The sequence below is a fragment of the Euprymna scolopes genome, chromosome 14, assembly GCF_053919585.1.
Source record: "Euprymna scolopes isolate OS-2025 chromosome 14, ASM5391958v1, whole genome shotgun sequence".
In the NCBI taxonomy this organism is placed as follows: Eukaryota; Metazoa; Mollusca; class Cephalopoda; order Sepiida; family Sepiolidae; genus Euprymna; species Euprymna scolopes.
In genome coordinates, this window is record NC_136495.1 from 82935599 (window position 1) to 82958884 (window position 23286).

Consider the following 23286-nt stretch of genomic DNA (forward strand, 5'->3'; position numbering starts at 1 on the left):
GCTGGAAAGTGAAATAAAAATATCTTGTTACTGTATTGATTTGGTTTGATTTCAGATATGACATTTGAACAGCTGTTTTGAGAAGTTGGTCTAATACTAATATATATATATATATATATACATGCAGAGAGAGAGAGAGAGAGAGAGAGAGAGAGATAGAGAAAGAGAAAGAGAGAGAGTGAGGTGAAAACACTCAATTACTTCAAGTTCTTCATCGATGTTTGTCTTTATACACAAAACGTAAATCTGTGTCTTTTTGTGCTGCCACTCGAATTCAGGCTATCAAGAAACACAGTGACATTTTTATTTAATTGACTTTTAAAACTGAGCTTCCATTTCAAAACTCGTACAGATCATAGTTGCATCTTAAGAATATCGACCACAGATTATATTTTCTGATGCAATAATTATATTTTAAGGCTTTCTTCAAGTCCACCAGCAATGAGTTTGAATAAAAGAATATAAAAAACAACGTTGTAAATTATTTCTTACCTCTTACACTTGCCGTTCGTGTACAATTGTAAAGAATAGCCAGTTCGCCAAAAACCTTGCCCGGACCCATAGCACAAAGCTTTTGTCCTTCTTTGCTGACTTCAACTTTGCCCTCTGAAAATGAAAATAATTTTGTTCGGTTTGATTTTGACGATATTTTTGTTTATATGTTAGGATGTACTAATAACACATTTAATAAAATCAAAATGAATCTTACAAGTAAACACGTCTTTGGATATTTTCTATTGTATACATTTTTCATGAATTTTACTTGGTTTTTGTGATACGAACTTGTATGAATGCAAAAACAAATTAATTTATTTTATCCGCGCTTTCAATTATGCAATCTCTCCCAAATCATCATTTTATAAACAAAATAAAGCATAACACGAATTTTAAATCGAATAATACAGAAAAATTAATTATAAAAAAAAAACATGCTTTACAAAATGTATAGCAAATGACATCTATGAGAAGCATAGTTTGTTTAAGCGTTTTAATAGTTATATTCAACGTAAAGTTAAGATAATTCAACGTAAAGTAAAGATAACATATTATATTCAACGTAAAGTTTAAATAACATATTATATTCAACGTAAAGTTAAGATAACATATTATATTCAACGTAAAGTTAAAATAACATATTATATTCAACGTAAAGTTAAAATAACATATTATATTCAACGTAAAGTTAAAATAACATATTATATTCAACGTAAAGTAAAGATAACATATTATATTCAACGTAAAGTTAAAATAACATATTATATTCAACGTAAAGTTAAAATAACATATTATATTCAACGTAAAGTAAAGATAACATATTATATTCAACGTAAAGTTAAAATAACATATTATATTCAACGTAAAGTTAAAATAACATATTATATTCAACGTAAAGTTAAAATAATATATTATATTCAACGTAAAGTTAAAATAACATATTACATTCAACGTAAAGTTAAGATAATTAATTACTTATTTTACAAATATTTCCGCAATTCATATTTACAGGGAAACGAATGTGGAAATATTCGCAAAATCTCACAAATCTCCGTTCAACTAAACCTTAAAAAATGATGAACAAATATAATGAAAAAAGGCTTCGATAAATGTAAAATTTTAAATCACATTCACTTTTCTATTGGTTTTTCTTTTAAATGAAAAATCAATATTGAATGAAATATTTACATTTGAACATATTTGAGAATCAAAATGAGCAAAGCAATAAAATTTAAATCGAATAACATAAAAATTCTTGATAGTTGAAAAATATTTTATGAAAAATAGATGTCGATTAAGTTCATAAGGATGATTCAAGAATGATATTTTAAATTATATTGAGTTAAAACTTTTTTTTACATGGGAGTCACCATTTATCAAGGCCCGAAGGCCATTCAAGAATAAGGGTTAATGAGTGTACGGCGGTAATCAAGGCATCAGTGCAGTGGTCGTTAGTGGTGGAACTTGGGTAGTATTTGATTATTTAAAAAGACAACTAAACTTATTTACATTACAATAATGTTGTGGTTTGATGGAAAGCAGACCAGTGAAACAGAATTCCAGGCGGCAGTTCTAGGAAAGAAGCTTTGTTCATAGAAATTAACGTTTAGATTTTGGCACGGAAAGAGAGTGGGGAAATTTTTGATAGTAGTTGTAGCTAAATGAGTTTTTTGTAAAAGTTTGGCAATAAAGAACCATAGATTGAAGCTAAGAGGAGCATTTGCCATAAAATAACGATAGAGCAGAGACAGGCTCGCAACGTCGCTTTTGTGAGGAAGGAGGTTGCTTGGAGGAGATCATCTATTAGATTTCGAAGTCTATTTTGAACTCTGACAAGGCGGGATAGGCTAATCCAAGCAGCTCCTGTCCAGAAGTGGCTACACTACCCTATTTTGGAACGTATCTGGCTCTTATACGGATAGTAGATTGCGTCGTGATTGAGATACATTATAGAGTGGTAGAATGATGCAACCATTTTTTTTCAGCAACCTTTGATGTAAGTCTTCACTTTCAGATCAGGAGTAAAGGTCAGGTGCAGATGCTTGTCAAAACAGAGAGATTCTTTGAGGCACGAGCCAGTGATTGTAATTGGGATCAAGTGGAGATCAGATAGTAAAAAGACAGAAGCTTGGTTTTGAATGGACTAAAATCAACCAATCGCCTTTTGCGCCATTAATAGACTCAGAGAGATCTTGGTCGTTGTATGCCTTTGAGTGTTTCCATAGATAATAGTGTCATCTGCATAGACAAATGAACTTAGAATGTGAATTGGGAGAAATATTAATGAAGATTAGGAAGAGACTAATGCCCAGGATGAATCTTTGCAGCATTGATATTTTGAGCTCCAGACCGTTGCTCAATCGATGAGCACTTGTATAAACCTATCGGAGAGAAAATATTCGATAATTGCGAATACATTTCGAGATACTCTATAATAGAAAATCTTGTGAATAAGATCTTTATTTAAATACCTTTGATATGCCAAGAGATACTGCTCAGAAGAGGAAATCCACGGATCCTATGTAAAATTGCAGGCTGTCGATCTTGCAAGATCGAAACCATATTGCTTATCACTGAGTAGGTTGTTTTGGCGGAGGTTGTTTACAATTTCTGAATTTGCCACCGATTCAATTAACTTAAATCATAACACACAGAAGACTAATTCGTCTGTACTGAGATGCAGAAAACCAGTTTCTAGTATTGTGTGTGTGTTTGTGTTAAATTATAAGGATAAAAAATACGACTGTATAAGAAAAGGTGTAAAGACAGGATTCGCATTTCAACGTTTCGACTAATTGTTGATTTTTTTTAAGAGTGACAAGTAAAGTCGAAAAAGTAGCAAAACTTGTAATGCTGGCGATATGTCGGAGGAAGGCATATATATGAACATGTTCGCATAATAAAATTTAAATGCATCAGAGGAAGAAATATTTATTTCGTGATTTTGGCAAGTTATAATTAAAATGAAAAGTGAGAAGAAGGGCGAGGGAAATGTATAGTAAAATGATAGAAATGAAATCTAAACATGAGATATATATTTATACTCAATTGCAACTAATATAAAATCAGCGATGAGAGTAATAAAACAAGATGAACCGAAAAAGCAAAGAATTCTCCAGTGTCTATTTGAATCTTTCTAGAAAATAAGAGATATAATAAAAGCAAATTCTATGTTAAAAATATTTTAAAGTGGATAATGATAATTATTTAATTAATATAGGTGTAGATTCCCTTTGATTATTTTTAATTAGAATACCATTATGAAAGTCAATAATGTGATCGAATGCACGTATATGGGAGCATAGGGTATTTAATGTGTTGTATAACTCTTTTCAGAAATTATTTTCAGTTTATCTAATATATCAATTGTTGCAATCTAGACAGGATATATACTTGCTTTAAATAGAAATCTGATAAATGCAGTTTTGCAGATGATATCTCATGTAAGAGATAAAATTAACTGATTTAATTTATTGTAAATGAGGTCATTATTACTTGTTATAAGTACAAATAAATTTCTTTTTCAATATAAGGTTTATTGGCTAATTTCTGTTATGTTCATAATGTGACTAAATATGGAGAACTCCCCGATTGTTGTTGAGTATAATGTTGTCTGTTGAAAGTTCGTTTTGTAGGAATAACCTTATCATTTAAAAATTTTGCGGCCATTATACAAATATAATATTTTTCTTTTATCGAAAAGGTACTATGACTATTTCCCTACTGGGTGTGTCTAAAATGTTGTTTTGTTGGCTTTTTGTGAAAGAAGAGGGGAATCGTTGCTAATAAAACGGAGGATAAACAATGAGAAAAATCTTCCTTCAATCTTAAAAGACTATTGATACTCACTGTAAGGCTGCTTGTACGTGAAATTTTTGTGGCAAGCGCAATCTCCAACCGAACCTCTCCTGAGTCGGCATTGTTTAATACCAATGGCAAGTAGAGGTCCAGAATAACTTGAAACAATGCCGAGATAAGCAGAGATCACATACAGCGCCTAGAATTGCCAAATGGTACTAGCCAAGCTCAACGTTGCTTAACTTCGGTGATCTGATGAGAACCGTAGTGTTAAGGTGATTCTTCCATATATATCGTTAACACACACACACACACACACACACACACACACACACACACACACACACACACACACACACACACAAATACAAACACACACACACACACACACATATATAGTTTTAACAATAACCATAACACTCACTTAATTTTGTCGACCAAACTCAAAATAGGAAATATTAGTAAAACAATCAGTTCTAAAAGAAATAAGCAAATAAAAAACATTGGTAAAATAAGTAAAAACAACAACAAAAAAAACAAATTCCTTTAACCTAGCAATTGGTGCTTAGAACTCTGTAGAGGCATCAGACCTTGTGGGGCTATTTATTTTATATACTCTCATCAATATATTTGATAATACAGATATCAGAGTATATAGGGATGGTTAATATAATAAGATATTCTGACGAAGTTATACACAAAAAAAAAAAAATTAAAAATTAACAATAGTAGCGGCTAACATAAAATAACTAATTTCTTAGATGTCACTCTAAACTTAAATAGAAATACGAGCCAACAATCCAATTAACTCGCCATCAAACATAAAACATATCTTTAACTGTAATTGAAAGCAGACTTGGCAAAAAATTCTAGAGGAAAATGTATTTAAGAAAGCAAGCAACATTTACAACACAGCTCTAAAAATAATGGATGACATAGCATCAACATTTAATAGAAACAAGAGAATACCAACAATTATAATGCGATTAAATAATAAAAGAAATAATTATAATTTGGTATACGCCGCCCTATAATCAGATGCTAAAAATCAAGTTCCTAAATCTTATTGAAAAACACTTCCTCGTAACAAACCTCTTACAAAAAATCTTTAATAAAAATAACCTAAAACGCGACACGCGTATGACACCAGTAGTAGCAACAGCTGTACAACAATCAACGTATGCAAATGACCGAACCTTGACAGCGTCATGTGCGACGTAACATCACAGTAAAGAAAAAGAAGGAAGCGAAAAGATTATAAAAATCGAAAAACGTAGCCCGAGAAGGACAGACATAGACGTGTTACACACGTAGCTCAAAAGCGACAGGGAAATATGCGTCATAAACATGACCAGAAAAAGATAGAGTAGCACATGTTCGGCACAGCAGAGTCTTGTTAAGTACATTCGAGTACTAGAAGACTTTTGAACAAGTAACAAGGCGTTATTCTGAAAAAAAAAAAAATGAAAAAAGTGCGAATTCTTTGTTTTTGTTTCATTGTAACTGTCTGCATGTGGTTGCAGAGTGTTGACTTACATGTCGATTTCGTTACAAAAGCACATTATAATAATATATTAATCGTGAGCAGTAAAGAACAAATAACAAAATTAGTAAGAAAAGTGGCTAACATAAAATAAAAGTAACACAAATGACAAAAATAAGATCATTAGAAATAGTAATGACCAAAACCCAAAAGAAATAAAAACGGTAAAATTAACAGAAAGGTTGTAACTGTAGAACTCACGCATTTTGTCCGCAATAAAATAAATGCCTAACTGAAAGCATCGTTTACCAGGCCACAGTATTTGCCAAAGAAACCCCAATTAACAAAACATGTCATATAGGTATGACCTCCCTATATTTTAAAACCAAATATTACGATCATAGAAGTACTTAAAAAAGCCAAATAACGAATCATTACTTGGAGCTAAAAACAAGTGGACGCTCGCTATGTTGAAAATAATACAAGCCAGTACATGAATTTAGACAACCCCCATAGACTATGTCTAAATAAAATTGGTTATCCTACATTTTACACAATCTCACAAATTTATTAAACTGCAGAAGTCAAATAGCAAACTATTCTATTTTATACTTACTGGTGTAGCATAGATTTTCAACCAAATGTGTGCTAATAACAGAGCCCAAAGTCACAGAGGAAGAGAAACCTAATTCCTAAATTCTGTCTGCCTAATTCTGAATAAAATGTGGTGATTTATACGGGTCTGCATACTTAAGGAAGTACAATCCATATAACCAGCATCATGCCTGCATATATATATATATATATATATATATATATATATATATATATATATATATATATATATATATATATATATATATATATATATATACTGGATCGATAAACATGCACATTATACCCCAGATTCAGCAACAACAACTCCTTTGAATTTAATAATGATAACTACTTCCAAATACTAGGCACAGCAATGGCTACAAAATGATACCAACATACGCCATCTAAATTACCTGGAAGAGAATCTTTATGAAAGGATAGAGCAGAAATACGGACACAATATCAAGATACTCTTCATAATATCTTGGAAGAGATACCTGGATTATTGCTTTATCCCCTGAAAAATTACAGGGGGGGCATCAAAGAGCCCCACACTATACTGCAAAATCTACACCTCAAAATCAAGTTCACTCAAGAACAAAGCCCCATAGAACTTCCTTTTCTAGATATGCTAGTAAAAAATAAAAACAAAATCGTAGTCACAGACATTTACCGCAAACTCACAGACACCTAACAATACCTCGATTTCAAAAGTCATCAACTCAAACATTGTCCGAAATCCATACCCTACTCCCTGGCACACAGAACCTGCATCATAATAACAGACCACTGCCATTCGACCCGACTAAATGAACAGCAAATAAGCTTACGGAAAAGAGGATACCTACCACTACGTAAAGGTATTAAATTAGCAGAAAAAAATTCAGTAGACCAACTAATAAATCCCCAAAAGCACAATAAAGAACAAATTTTAGCATACGTCTCTACACACAATACAAACAAACCAGAACTATTTACAGAGCTTACAAAAACCCTTATCCTTCTTAGTCAGAACTATAAACTGAACAACATATTTGAAAGAAAAATAATAAGAAGCAAACGCAAAAACACATAATTTCCCCCAAACTCAATCAACACACTACAAAAGGGGTTACAAAATACAACAACCAGCGATATGGAGTAGCACAAAATCAATAACTTAATTATTATTTCAATCAGTGAATCTATTTTGCCCTTAACTCACCCGAAGAAATAGATAAAATCAATTCATCAAAATGAGATAAGTGCGTTTTGACATGATTAAAATCCTTTTGATGAATTAATTGTTTCTATTTCTTCTTATAAGTCAAGGGAATAAAAAATAATCACTGATTGATATAATAACAAAGGTTTTGTGCTACGAAACAGATACTGTCAAAGAATTGTAAATATCAACTGAAGTTCCTTATGTTGACCATCTTACAATTTATATGTTCTTTTGTTTTTAATTGCATTCTAAGTTCAGCGAGACAGATAAAGACAACAAATTTATTGTAGAGATTATATATATATATATATATATATATATATATATATATATATATATATATATACACACATCCAATATACTGTATCAAATACTATTTTCATTATTTTTAATGTTATGTTTACAAAGTAAATTATCTTCCCATTTATTTAACTAAAATCTCGAACTTACTCACCTTCCATGACATATACAAGCGAGCCGATATCTCCTTCTTTGATGATGAGGCTGTTTTCGGCATATTCGACTGGGTACATGCAGTCGACAATTTCCCTGATTTGGGACATGTCCAATTTGCGCATAAAGTCATTATCGAGGATTGCACGTTTGATTAATTCTTTCGAACTGCAAAAATAAAAGCGTTAAAAGTTAAAAGAAATGAAAATACGATAATTATAACTAATTTTCGTTAGAATTTCACAAACAAATCTATATCAAGATTGAACAACTTAATAGTGTTAATTATTTGAGTTGTATGCCTTTGATTCACACTCTCATATATTAGCAGACATTGGTTGATACCGAGAAATTGAGTACTACTGTTTCAATTTTATCATTTTTAGTTTCATTCGAAATGCCTACAATTTGGAAGATGATAACGCATTGTCTTTGCTGCTTGTGGAATTATAGTGCCAAGGCAGAACTGACGCTAGTTATAATATATAAATGATTTTAGATGTTCTTTTGTTTTGAATTGTATTCTGAGTTCAGCAAGACAGATAAAGACAACAAATTTATTGTATATCTATTTTATTATGTATTATCTATTTTTTTGTAATGGAGGTGCAGCTTAAGGCGTTTCCGTTTCTCGTGTACCCTGTACGTTCTGTAAACAAAGAGATGACAATGATTTTAATTTAACACAGATTTGTTTTTAGTGATAATAGTTGTACTCCACTTCTGAGCTAAGCATTTCTTTTGAGTCCACTTTTCCCGCTACAGATCATTACATAAGGATCATTTATAGTTACATCCGGGTCGCATCTTATTTAACGGCAAATCTATTCTACGTAATACAAGTGATCAACTACCCATTCCAATCCGGATATTTAGTTTAATCTAATGATATATCCCGCTAATTACTTCGTAGAACCCGATGCAACTTAATAATAATAAACGTTTCTGAAATTGCATAAAAGCAGCCATTCTTCCCTCTATTGCACTATTTGCTGTTTTTATTTTATATTCACTTTTTTAAATAGCCTTATATTTTTCTCACACACACACACACACACACACACACACACACACACACACACACACACACACACACACACACACACACACACACACACACACACACACACACACACACACACACCATTTCTTGAAAACAAATTCAAAAATGTTTTAAAAATCTCGTTTATTTTCCACAGACGAAAAGCTGCCGTTTTTGATAAGAAAATCAGAACAAGAAACCTGATTATATCTCTTGGATTTGATAGCGAGACTTTAAATAACACAAAATATTTACTTAAGGCGTTTAAATCTATCTTTCTCGTCTCTTAAAGAAATTAAATCAGCACGACTTTCCCACCCACACCAAATTCGTTTCTTTGAATCAGACTTTTGTTGAGCGCAATTAAATCGTTCGCTCGTTTTTTTTCTCGTGCGCAAAATATTTGGAAAAGTTAGTTCATCGTTTTGTAGTCAACTCTTATGTGGGAGAGCAAATCTCACAAATAGAAAAAGAAATTTAATGTAGGGGACATTCAGCTAACACCCAAAATGCCACTCTAGTTGAGACAAAATAAAAATTGCCCAAGTCGAGAAAGTGTCGCTTACTTTAATCGAAAAAGAGCCAACGGATGTTAACTTTTTCTCCACGCACCCCTTATTTCACACATATCCATCGATTGCTGATCACTTTGAAATTCAGACAGAAGTAAAATAAGAAACGTGATTAAAAAGTAATGAAAGAAAAAGGAAAAGTAATAAGATAGGAATTTCAGACTTAAACTGACATCGATTACAAGTTTCACAATTTGGTTTTCAAAGTGTTTTAAACTTTCCGAGGATTTTCATGCATTCTCATAAAATTTGACTCGCAAAATACTGGACTGAAATAAAGCAATGAATTTTAATTAATAAATAAACAAACAGCGAATTTTCTGCACTTAATAGTTTGGTCTTATTTTCTTAAAAGATGGCGTCATCATATATTTGGCTAATACGTTGAACATACGTGGATTCTTTGCCATAAAAACTAAAGTGGATGGACTAAATCCACGCGAAAATTAAATAACAACGTTTGTAACAAACACATTTAAAATTAACGGATAGATTTCTGTTGGTCTGCACGGTTCGTAACTGGTTATGAGGTACAAGATCGTTACAAATCAATTATAAATATATATATATATATATATATATATATATATTTATGATTACATTTAATAATAATATGATTCTAATAGAATTATCAAATGCTGAAGAACTTAGTAAGAAAATTAGTAACGTTTTCTTTTAGCAAAAGATGATATGACGTACACGGAAATGATGATATGACGTACACGGAAATACGTACCACATGTGGACACACACACACACGCACACACACACACACGCACGCACATATATATATATATATATATATATATATATATATATATATAAATAACTACTTAATTTACTCACATAAATCAATATACGAAAGTATAAATTTATGCGTAAAGTATTTACTTCAAAAGTGCTCTATATATAGGTAGAGCTAGTTAGTAAGTTATAAAATATACATGGTGATTAAGCTACACTGAATATTCCGCGTTTCATCCACTCTAGGATTCGTCAGGTTTACATGGTCACCTATTTAGTACTGACCAACTAGTATATATATATATATATATATATATATATATATATATATATATGTATATATATATATGTATATAGTAGTGTTGGAGCAATTAATCGAACTCGGGAATTTAAATTTTTTGAAATATCGAATTCATTTTTGGAATCGGAAAATCTTTTGTCTATTTCCGATTACAAAAACGATTTTTTTATGTGTTCTTTAAAACTTAATTTTAAATTTCTGGTATATATTATAGAATGATGAATATTTATTGATTTTTAAATATGAGCGGAGCGAAAATCTCTCTCTCTCTCTCTATATATATATATATGTATATATATATATATCCCAACATAAATGTATTTTTACGTTTGCGAAAATCTATGAAAATATTACAAAGATTTTACAGTAATTCGAAAATAAAATAAAACAACAACAACAACAACAACTCTATCGCTTAATTACTTCGAGATTTTAAAAGAATCAGAATTGAAATCAAAATCGGTAATTGTATTGGAATCGGAAATTTAGAAAAAGAGTCGGTAATTTTATTGGAATCGGGAAAAATATTACAATCGATCTAGCACTAATATATATATATATATATATATATATATATATATATATATATATGTGTGTGTGTGTGTGTGTGTGTGTGTGTTTGTAATTATGTATGTATGTATGTATGTGTAGGCCTAAATAAACACACACATATCTACTATTATATAAAGGAAATTTGTGTGTGTGTGTGTCAGTTCGTTCCTTATGGACTCCAAAACGACTGAGCAGATTTTTATGAAATTTCAAACGAAGGTACTTTATGTGCCTATCATGTTTTTAGATAGGGTTTGTATCGAGATGTTTTCGGTAAGTATCGATAGTCGATAATCGAAATAATTCGATGAAAGCAGGCACAAACGATTTTAGCTAATATTAACATTTTACACAACCTAACAGCACAAGTGCATTTGAGAAGTTTTATTATCGCACAAACCGAAAGACACAACATATAAAATGAATAGTAGGTTTTTTGATATGGCACCTTCCAAATGAATGTTTCTGTTTAGAGCATAACTGAAGCATGATACTTGACTTTTGCATTTTAAACTTTAATTTTAACCATTATATAAAAATAATTTTATAAAATAAACAGTGCAATGTAGACTACTATGTATTGTAGACTAAGTCACTGCATGAATGAAAGAATGTGAAGATTCCTCTCTGCTCCCCAACTAGAGCAAGTAATCAATTTCATCGATAGTCATCAAGTTGAGCAAGATGACTCGCCTAACGCATCTGCGTCTTAGTAAGCATGGTAGCAATACTGGTTGTTTTGGCCTTAAAACATATGTATCAGGGACAAAACTATCCCACTTTTAACCAAGAATGTGTCTAAGGCAATGCCGATTAAACCTCTCAAGCTGTTCCACCTGTGACTGGTACAAAGTCCATGTTTCAGAGGCATAGAATAAGGATGGCAATATGCATGTTTGATATGCTGACATTTTAGCTGTCAGAGTTAAACTAGTTGTTTTATGGTGAGCTCCTTCTTGGCAAAAGACTCCAGCACAAGCAAAAACATGTTTTCGTGATAGCATCAAGGAGAGTCTGATGAGCTTTAATGTACCTGTTGACAGTTGGGAGTCCCTAGCGTATAATCGCACACTGTGGAGTGTACTGAAATACAGGGGCGCCGGACACTTTGAAGCAGCCAAGATAGACCGAGCGAAGCTTAAGAGAGCATGTAGGAAACGCCAAACCCTGCCGGCCAATCATGGCGATCTTTGGATCAGGCTCTGTTGTCTAAGGCAGGTCTTATTAATCACATGAAAGTGCAGCATGATACGGGTTCGGTTGCTGAAAAATCATCTCGGGCACATGGACATTCAGTGACTGAGGGAGTGGCACTCGTCTAACATGACGTGGCAATCATCATATATATATATATATGCATATATATATATGTATATATTAGATGAAGAAACAGCTTCCAGGCCTTTTTAATTCATCTGACAGAAATCGAAATTAATCGCATTTTTCATCATATTCACTAACGAAAGTTTAGTGGCATTTGTGGCATTGATTGTAGCATATCCTTATATATATATATATATATATATATATATATATATATATATATATATATATATATATATACATATATATATATATTAATATATATATATATATATATATATATATATATATATATAAGCTGTAATCCAAATAAGTAATATAATAATAAATTTTGTTTTATGTTAGAAGCACAGATAGAAAAGGACATTAATTTCCAGCTGTAGCAATAAGCCAAGTTCTCCATGTAAATGTCTGACAAAGAGGAACTAGATGGTGAAGTTGAGTGAAAAAATTTCTATGATATGAAATGATAGAGCTGAGAAATACTAGTACGATATCCTCCGCAAGAATGAGGCTGTAGAAAACAGAAATGATCATTCCCACTAGATTGCCAAGTTGATTTTGTAGTCTGTTAAGAATGTGGCACCACCCTAGTTGTGGCAGTGGACATATCTTCGGACATGTAACGAATTTACGGAATGCTATTTAAAACTTAGCATGACAGATCGATCGACGAATAAAGATTTTTATATAGCCGCTTTGACCAATTTCACATTCAGTCACTTAGATATGCAAATTCCTTTACAAACGTAAGAGTGAAAAAAAAAACCTCCGAAAAAAACAACGACTGATACAGAAATCCATTTTAAGGGATTGCATAGGATGTGTCCATTCCAAACTGAAACGAGCTACAGACGGACGAAGCCGCTAATAGAAATACATGACATAAAATCAATGACGTTTTATCAATTAAGCATGTTTACTATTAGAGGTATAATTAAGTAATCCTGTTTGTGTTGTTTTCTCATCAAATCCTTTAATCTAGGACGAACAAATATGTGAACATTAATTTAGTAAGGCACACGACTTGAAGTTAATGGCAATTCAGTCATTCATTGTTTTATATATATTGCTGATAGAGATTATCTATGTGATTCAAAAGTTTAAGGCAACATCAAAGACCATCCTTACTTGCACGACAATGGAAATATCTATTAACCTGTTTATTACGTAGTTCTTATATATATATATATATATATATATATATATATATATATATATATATATATATATATATATATATACAGGGTGACCCCAAAGAAACAGAGGACATTCAATCGTTTTTCTGAGCATTTTACAGTCAACGGAGAAAAAAACCCCCAAAGACCCTAGTGTTTTGATGTGATGTTTTGAATATAATAAACTAGTTATGGCCAAAGTTTCATTTCATTCGGACAAAACACTAAGAAACGGGGCCTAATTAGAGTTGAGGCTCGTTTGTTTGGGTCACCCTATGTATATATATATATATATATATATATATATATATATATATATACTAGTAGGCCGCCTGGTGTTGCCCGGTCGTAATTATTTTGGAGACAATTATTTATCGATTATTATGTTGAACCTAACCTAGTGAGATAAAAACAAAAAATATTGGTGGCCGTGCAAGGCTACAGGGGGAGACAATTAAGCAAACAAAAAAAAAAAAATCGAAGAAAAATTCATCCCAGAGCAACAAAACTGAAGCTAACCTGCCAGAACAATATATATATATATATATATATATATATATATATATATATATATATATATATATATATATATATATATATACAAATGTAGGCAAATTTGAGCATATTTTATTAGTTTGAAAATATTTGGTTTATTTTTATCAGTTGTCATAAAATTTAAACCATCTTTTATCTTCAAAAAGCCTGCCAATTTTCATGAAAAACATAAAACCAAAGATATAAGCATTTCAATATGTAATATGGCTAAGAGTATATATACATAGTAGAACTTGCTGCTATGGTTTCAAATGATCTTGAATAACAGCAAGGGCAGACTTGATTTGAAATATTTCTCATATGTTATAGCTTTCCTCTTTTGGAAATAGAATACGATCATGAATTTATCTAGTATCCAATAATCCTTATACACTGTGAAATTTACTGTTTGTATGAAAACCAAAGAAGGGAGATATAACATATGAGAAATATTTGAAATTAACTCTCCCCTTTGAAACCATAGCAGCAGGTTTTAGCCTACCCTCCATCAAGGTCAGAGGTTTTGAGATAATATGTGATAATGTGGAATTCATATGCAAAACTAGGAAAACAAATGACTACGATCGAAACATTGGTTAAAGTGCAGTATCAGTCCAACCTCAAAAGTTCTTTTAATTACCAGATTTTCAAGAGTGCTGAAAACGAAAATAACGTTTAAAATGCCAGGAAACGAGTAGTTTCCAAAATATGAAGAAATTATAGTTTCAAATATTGAGGGTCACTTTTCTATATTAATTTAACGTAAAATAAGCAAAATGTGAAAGAGAGCGAGAGAGAGAGAGCGAGAGAAAGAGAGAGAGAGAGCGAAAGAGAGAGGGAAAGAGAGAGAGAGAGAGAGAAAGAGAGAGAGAGAGAGAGAGTAAAAGAAGATATAGTAGAGTTATACAGTTCTAACATACAAAATCTGCCATGTAAAAAACAAAGGGAACGTAAAGAGAAACGTTTTTGAATTTTGAAATTACCTAACCAATCAGATTGACTTATTTCATTTTTTATTGGTAGATTTACCCAAATGACATTTTACGCTTAAAAACCAATAGACAACAATGCTTAGGTGCTTGAAAGTATTCATATAACAATCATACCTGCGTGTTTAGTGATGCTGCTGCTATTTGAACCTGAAATGTGACTGACCGACTGAATTATTAACGGAATTACCTATTATAGATGCAATCACACATTTGCAAACTTGAACTACGACAGGCGTTCCAAAAGTAATGCCTCCTATTTTTATTCCGCTCGAATGAAACAGAGGGAATTACAAATTACATTGTATTGCAAGTATTGACGGTGTGAGACTGTCTGAGAAAGCAAACTCTGTCATGGACCTACGTTAGAAGCAGACATACGTCATTGAATTCATGGCAAACGTGTATTGAGAATGGTGATGACTATGTCAAAAGATAAATTCTGGAGCAGAAAAGATTATTTTAATAGTACAACTGGTGGTTCTTAAAATTGTAATCGCTAAACACTGATTCTTCGCTAAGAAATGAGAAATTAATCGGATAGAAAATAGACTTTCGCACATTCTTAGTAGGTTATATCGAGATTTGCAAATCGAATTGGAATCTACGTGTCCAATAAATCAGTTAAGGACACAGGCTCAATTTAGTAATATTTCATTATGACTAAAGGGACAATGGTTATTACATAAAAATACTCGAAATGTTGTCCTTATTAAACCAACTGGGATGTAAATGTAGAATCTAAAGTAATGATTCCAGTAAATGCCACTGAGAGAGATGTATTATAAATGTTTTTAGTTGAAAAAATAACATGAATATAAAATGCCAGTAGAAAATGAAAAAACAAAAAAACAGTAAAAAAATAAACCAGTGCACAACATTGATAGCATACATGTAGATGCAACATTTTTCATTGTTTTCTTATGTAATGACATTAAGTAATTGTTATTTTTCATTGTTTTCTTATGTAATGACATTAAGTAATTGTTATTTTTCATTGTTTTCTTATGTAATGACATAAGGTAATTGTTATTTTTCATTGTTTTCTTATGTAATGACATTAAGTAATTGTTATTTTTCATTGTTTTCTTATGTAATGACTGTTTCCATCTCTATATCAATAAAATAAAGACAGTTTTTGCCATTTAAAAAATTATAGGAATACAAACAGAGATACCACATATACATTCAATATGGCTACGCTACCTGATAATGCCTAGTGCATGTTTTCCAGTAATCATCATTCGATTTAGTTCATTTTCCTAATAATCAAATTTTGTTCGGATAAAATAACTCCTGGAAAATAGTTATGCTTTGAGAAGGTAGAGCTGATTGTATCCTATTTAAAATACCTACTCTTACACATCCTTATAGAAGGCCAGGAACTTGCTAAATTAGCCTCATAATACCAGTCGGACCGTCATTGTTTGTCTTTGTTTCACATTTTTAATATTTACCCATTACATCTACCATACGTAAATACTAAGTGCACCTTTATGCTGTCACTATTAAACTCCGGTCACTTTAATGTAATGTACTTTTAAGAGCGTTTACACACACCAATCGACAACAAACAAGATATTAGTTAATAATCTACTTCCTAAACACATTTCCACACAACAAAAAGACAATGCATTTCACTTATCTCATTTGCTATTTACACGCATTTACTTACTGAACTTGGATTTTACTCGAACAACAAACGACCATCAAACATGACAAGCCAACCTATTTATTTGCTTCCTTCAACAGCTGGGAACATACTAGATTTTAAGAACTTTAATACACACTCTAAGTTGCTTAACATTCTTCTTTTTCATCGCCACCTTATTCACTTTGTCGCCGCTGCCTAGTTCCTTTCAACGCCGACCACACCTTAAATATATAAAGACTTGTTTTTACTTTTTGTACCTTATAAATTAAATACAAACATTGAATAGTGGGTGAATTGATTACATTTCTTTCAGAGACGTGTGATAAACCTCAGTCGATATCTTTTACACTTAATAATAACAAATGAGCAGACAACTACATCGTTTCAAGCTTTTCCTAACCGTCAGCATTTTACTTTAGTGTAAACATATTCGACCGCCACCATAAACAGAAATTACTTTTCTACCTACCTTGATACGTTTTTTAAAAGCATTTTTCACTTAAAATACAAGTAGTGTTAAGCATGTAGAGTTATAACAAAACTAAAATATGCTGGGATCATTATAGACCAAGTTAAGTAAAAATACTGTTTTAATATACTTTAAAACACAAAATACTTTGACAGTATAAAACGAATATAAAAATCGGTACTTATGCGGAATAAGGGTCGTGTTATCGTAAGAATTTTCCAGGCAGTTTACGTAAAAGGCTAAATGTGCCCAAAACAGCGAGCCAGTGAAATCGCAGTACAGACGTCCTTTAAGAAAACATGTATTTGCTATCCTCGATTTATTGAAACAAAAAATTTAAAAAGAAAACATTCAAAAAGCGAAGTTATTTTTGTTTGCTACTATTTGTTTGTTCTTAAAAATAGCTATTTATTCAGGAAACTTACTTTACAGTAATTAAACTATGATTATCTGGCGCATAGTTTAGTTTGTTTCTTAAAACTATCTTGTCGGTTTTTTCCGGTCAGTTTACTGACGGTTATGATGCTTTTTTTTTTCTGAATATTCCCGGACATCAGCGGAACATAGATTCTGCTTGTCTGCTATAAAATAAAATATTGCAAAAGATGATTAACTGAATTACTACATTTTCAAACAGCATTTCATTTTTTATTTCATCCATGTTTATTTTCGTTTTTTGTTCGTTTAATGTAAGCGATGTTTTTGTTGTTTGGTGCAATTTTAACGTAGATTTAATTAAGGTAGGCGGCCAGAGATTTCCATCTGTAAAATCCTGTTTGCATATTAACAGATGTGATAAGAATGCAGCTGATATTAAGATGCGTCCATTTGACTTCCTCGTTTAGTCATGAAAATAATGTTTTCTAACTTGAAAGCAGCAAACCAACTTCCGGTAGACAGATTGCTAGAGTACATTTACGAATGCTATTTTGAAAATAATTGTGACATATGGACTAATAATGTTATTTACAGCGAAAGTATAGGGAAAGCATGTGGAAAATGCCGTGTTAGTCTTAAGCGCGACAGACTGGCCGACTGCTTGCACACATCTTAAACTATGAAAACAGCAAAAGAAGAGGCACATGACAGCGTTTTTTAGTTGTAGAAATAAAAGGTGAAGCAATAGAAACACGAAGAGAAGGGAAATTCCTGGAGAAAATTAATTCATGCCTCCAGATGGTATAGGCATTTTTATAATTGCAAAGGATAATCTAAGTCGACTGATAAAATTACGCATGTACGCACACATACATAGATGTGGACGATAATATTTTCATACGTGATTCATGGCAGGAAAATAGGAATGCACACACACACACACACACACACAAACACACACACATATATGAACAGATATATACACAGACACGTATATAAACCTGCTTTAGTAAAAAAATAAAACAAATTGAATGATCCTAATAAAAAAGATGTACATGCATTTTAATTACTTAAATTACTTAGTATACATACAAGTTTCTAATGAACGATATATAGTTTCGTTTTTCTAAAACCCTTTCTATGCCAAAAATCTTTGCACTCTACATAGACTAGAACGCCTATCGGTCATTTTTTTATGACAGGGCTAGAATTCAGGAGAATTGAAGATATTTTTCCGGCTATCATCAGAGGCTGAAAAGGAGTTAAAACGCCTAATTTATCCGACTTTTGGATAATGATATTTCTTATGAGCTGTATTCAGTTAACTTCTTATCATTTTATGTCATTACTCAATCAGTTATCGATCAACGTATAATGGTTACAATGTTAATCATACGAGGATCAACGACCACAATCTTTCCATTTCTTCCTTAAACTGTTTACATGTGTACGGACTGAATACAACTTCGAACACCTTTTTTCACAATCCAGCGATCCGAACCGAAAAAAAAGGCTTAGCACGAACCAGCCGAAAGCATCCCAGATGCAACTTCTCTGTGGAGTCCGTATTATTAAGTGGTACGCACATGATGTTAAAAGCAAGGGTGAGGTTGAAACGCAGTTGTCTATGCTTCATCGAGTGTAACTTTATGGGTTCAAGTCGTTGTCCGTATGGCTTTGTGACCCGTGGATCTGAAAAAATCATTCAAAGTGCTAGATATCTCGAACAGGATAAAGGTTGAAGCTATATGAAAAGATTCCACCGGAGACACGTGTAGCGGGATAAAGATGTTAGTTGTTACGAAGGCCAAGGAAAGATTAATTAGCAAGAACAAATTGTAGGCCTTATTTGTCGTCTGAACACACTAGATAGTAGGAGTAAAGGACGTATCAGTCAAAACACTAAACATTTTGGACGGTATCGTTTCGTACAGAACCAATCTGCCAGTTTCGAAATAAAGTGGCGTATAATAGATGTTGGAATTTAATGGCGTTGGCTGGCAAATTCCAAAGGTTTAATCATCTCCAGAGTTATTTTTTAGAAACTTCATGAATTCCTTTAATCTTTTATCAATTCTGGGGATAACCAATTTATGCAATTCTTGCAAATTCATCCAAATATTTAGGAACATATGCCAGTCACGATAAAGTTTGCAATAGTATTTTCGTTTGATTGTAACTCTTTAGCTTGAATTAGCATTTCTGTTAATTTGTCACGCTTAAGATTGAAATAAATTAGTGTCACTCTGTTGCATTTAAGATTTAAATACCAGTTTCGTTAGTCTGTCAGAATTAAGTATAGAAAATTTTAATCGCAGTTTTAGTCATCGATCACGTTTCACACTGAGCATGTTTGTTAGTCTGTCAGCTTAAATTGGAAATAGCATTTGGATTTATAGGTCAAGCTTAGAAATAGAATAACCGTTGGTTTGTCACGATTAATATTACTATTTTCGCTTGTTTTGTTTTCAAACAGAAACTTTCGTTAGACTGGCAGTCAAAAACAATATTCATCCATTTGTCACACAAAACTTTTAAATAATATCTTATTCTGTTCTTCGCACATTTAGATTATTTGTGCTCGTTTAGTGATGAAGATGATGTTTTCTAACTTGAACACAGCAAACCAACTTTCATCTTTTCCTTAAACTGTTTAAATGTGTACGGACTGAACACAACTTCGAACACCTTCTTTTACAATCCAGCTATCCGAACCGAAAAAAGGTTTAGCACGAATCAGCCGAACGCTTCGACTGATTTAACTTCTATGGTCCCGTAAGACTTCGAAAGAAAGATACAACACAGTAATTAGTGGAAACAAAATATACTGAACAGAAAAGTAAATACAACAAACAAATATTGTGATTATACATCAGTCCGACTGCCACAAGTGCAAGACCCGAGCATAACCGTGTATGCTAACACCGAGAGACATATTCTCCCGATCTTTATAGCTAGTGAAAGAAATCATTTTGCCCGTAGGGTGGATACACCACAACAATAGCCTTCGACCTTCTGCATGTGCGTCTTGTCGAATTCGGGTATATTGATAGCAAACGCGCGAATTTTTACATACCTCTGAACGGAACTCTCTTATTAATCCACAGGAATAGCTTGATCTTGTTTCGTTGTAGCTCTTAAAAAGCCAGATTCTTCTTCAATAAACCAGTTGAGCCGAAATCCACAGACCGTCATCCTACGTACTCCTCCTTTGGGCTTCCAGCATGCTGGCATGTCAACTCGTGCATACCCACACTTACAAAGTACGACACACACACTGACTGTTTGAACCCCTCCATTCTCGTTTGCTCAATCAAAACCAAATCTATTCAAACGTGTACATTAAATCGACGTATCGTAAGAAGAATCAGGTTGTCAGATGTTTTTTAATGAAATGTCGTTTCAAATGTTTCAAATAATTAAACAAATTCAATTTTGTGATTCTTATCTTCTTACTATGCATCATGAATGATATGTGTTGGTCTAAAATATTTAATGGCCATTTAAGCTGTAGATGAAGTATGCTTCTACGAGGGAAGGAAGTTGGTGAATTTGGAAAGGAACCGGAATTATAAACAGTTTTTTTTTATGTAAACAGATACCTATTTCTTACACTCCTGTTATGATGCATCTCTAACTCTCCTGCTAGTATATACGATTTTAAGAGGCATCTAGCCGAGGAATAAATAGGTTAAAATAAAAACATGGATTTTATTTTATATGCACATTTAATTAGATAACTATAATGCAATAGATGTAAAGATGAGAATTAAAAATATATTGGCTAATAATAGGAAAATCCATATGACTAATCTGATATAAATAAAATTAATAAAATTAGCAAAAACTGCTGGATTTGTTTATAGATTTATATTGACATAAATCATGCGATAAATTACATTTTCAAATTGTTTCAAAAAATAAGTGTTGAATTAATTTAAATAAATTGACACATAGAAAGATATACACGAAAAAATATAAGTAGATGAAGTTACGAAATCTCGAAAATCAGACAATAAGGCGCATAAATAGAAAATGTAATTTAGAAAATGTTTTAGATGTCTTAGAATGTGTTTTTGTAAAAATATAACACAAAGAAAATAGTTTAGCACTCAAATTAAAATATTAACTCCACTTTTTAAGACATTAAAAAAATTATTTGGGATAAATGTTACAGAAAATATAAAAGAAAAGATTAGAATTTGAATTTTAAAAGTAAAATGATGTTAAGACAAATGCTGTTAAGACAAATGATGTTAAAGCAAATGATGTTAAGGCAAATGATGTTAAGGCAAATGATGTTGAGACAAATGATGTTAAGACAAATGATGTTAAGACAAATGATGTTAAGACAAATGATGTTAAGACAAATGATGTTAAGACAAATGATGTTAAGGCAAATGATGTTAAGGCAAATGATGTTAAGACAAATGATGTTAAGACAAATGATGTTAAGGCAAATGATGTTAAGACAAATGATGTTAAGACAAATGATGTTAAGACAAATGATGTTAAGGCAAATGATGTTAAGACAAATGATGTTAAGGCAAATGATGTTAAGGCAAATGATGTTAAGACAAATGATGTTAAGACAAATGATGTTAAGACAAATGATGTTAAGACAAATGATGTTAAGACAAATGATGTTAAGACAAATGATGTTAAGACAAATGATGTTAAGGCAAATGATGTTAAGACAAATGATGTTAAGACAAATGATGTTAAGACAAATGATGTTAAGACAAATGATGTTAAGACAAATGATGTTAAGACAAATGATGTTAAGGCAAATGATGTTAAGGCAAATGATGTTAAGACAAATGATGCTAAGACAAATGATGTTAAGGCAAATGATGTTAAGACAAATGATGTTAAGACAAATGATGTTAAGACAAATGATGTTAAGACAAATGATGTTAAGACAAATGATGTTAAGCAAATGATGTTAAGGCAAATGATGTTGAGACAAATGATGTTAAGACAAATGATGTTAAGACAAATGATGTTAAGGCAAATGATGTTAAGACAAATGATGTTAAGGCAAATGATGTTAAGACAAATGATGTTAAGACAAATGATGTTAAGGCAAATGATGTTAAGGCAAATGATGTTAAGACAAATGATGTTAAGACAAATGATGTTAAGGCAAATGATGTTAAGACAAATGATGTTAAGACAAATGATGTTAAGACAAATGATGTTAAGGCAAATGATGTTAAGGCAAATGATGTTAAGACAAATGATGTTAAGGCAAATGATGTTAAGGCAAATTATGTTAAGACAAATGATGTTAAGACAAATGATGTTAAGCAAATGATGTTAAGGCAAATGATGTTGAGACAAATGATGTTAAGACAAATGATGTTAAGACAAATGATGTTAAGACAAATGATGTTAAGGCAAATGATGTTAAGACAAATGATGTTAAGGCAAATGATGTTAAGACAAATGATGTTAAGACAAATGATGTTAAGGCAAATGATGTTAAGACAAATGATGTTAAGGCAAATGATGTTA

General features: G+C 31.7%; 1 protein-coding gene across 5 annotated transcripts in view; it reads right to left on the bottom strand.

Annotated features, from left to right (window-relative positions):
- The window catches only part of LOC145293139 (cGMP-dependent protein kinase 1-like), a 448649-nt gene that overhangs the window by 57254 nt on the left and 368109 nt on the right, over window positions 1-23286 (bottom strand). For all 5 annotated transcript variants that reach the window (XM_080139549.1, XM_080139551.1, XM_080139552.1 and 2 more), the window contains 2 exons: window positions 8035-8201; window positions 493-606 (listed from right to left, as the gene is read on the bottom strand). In XM_080139549.1, coding sequence (XP_079995675.1) covers window positions 493-606; window positions 8035-8201 — 281 coding nt within the window. The remainder of the gene's footprint in view (window positions 1-492; window positions 607-8034; window positions 8202-23286) is intronic.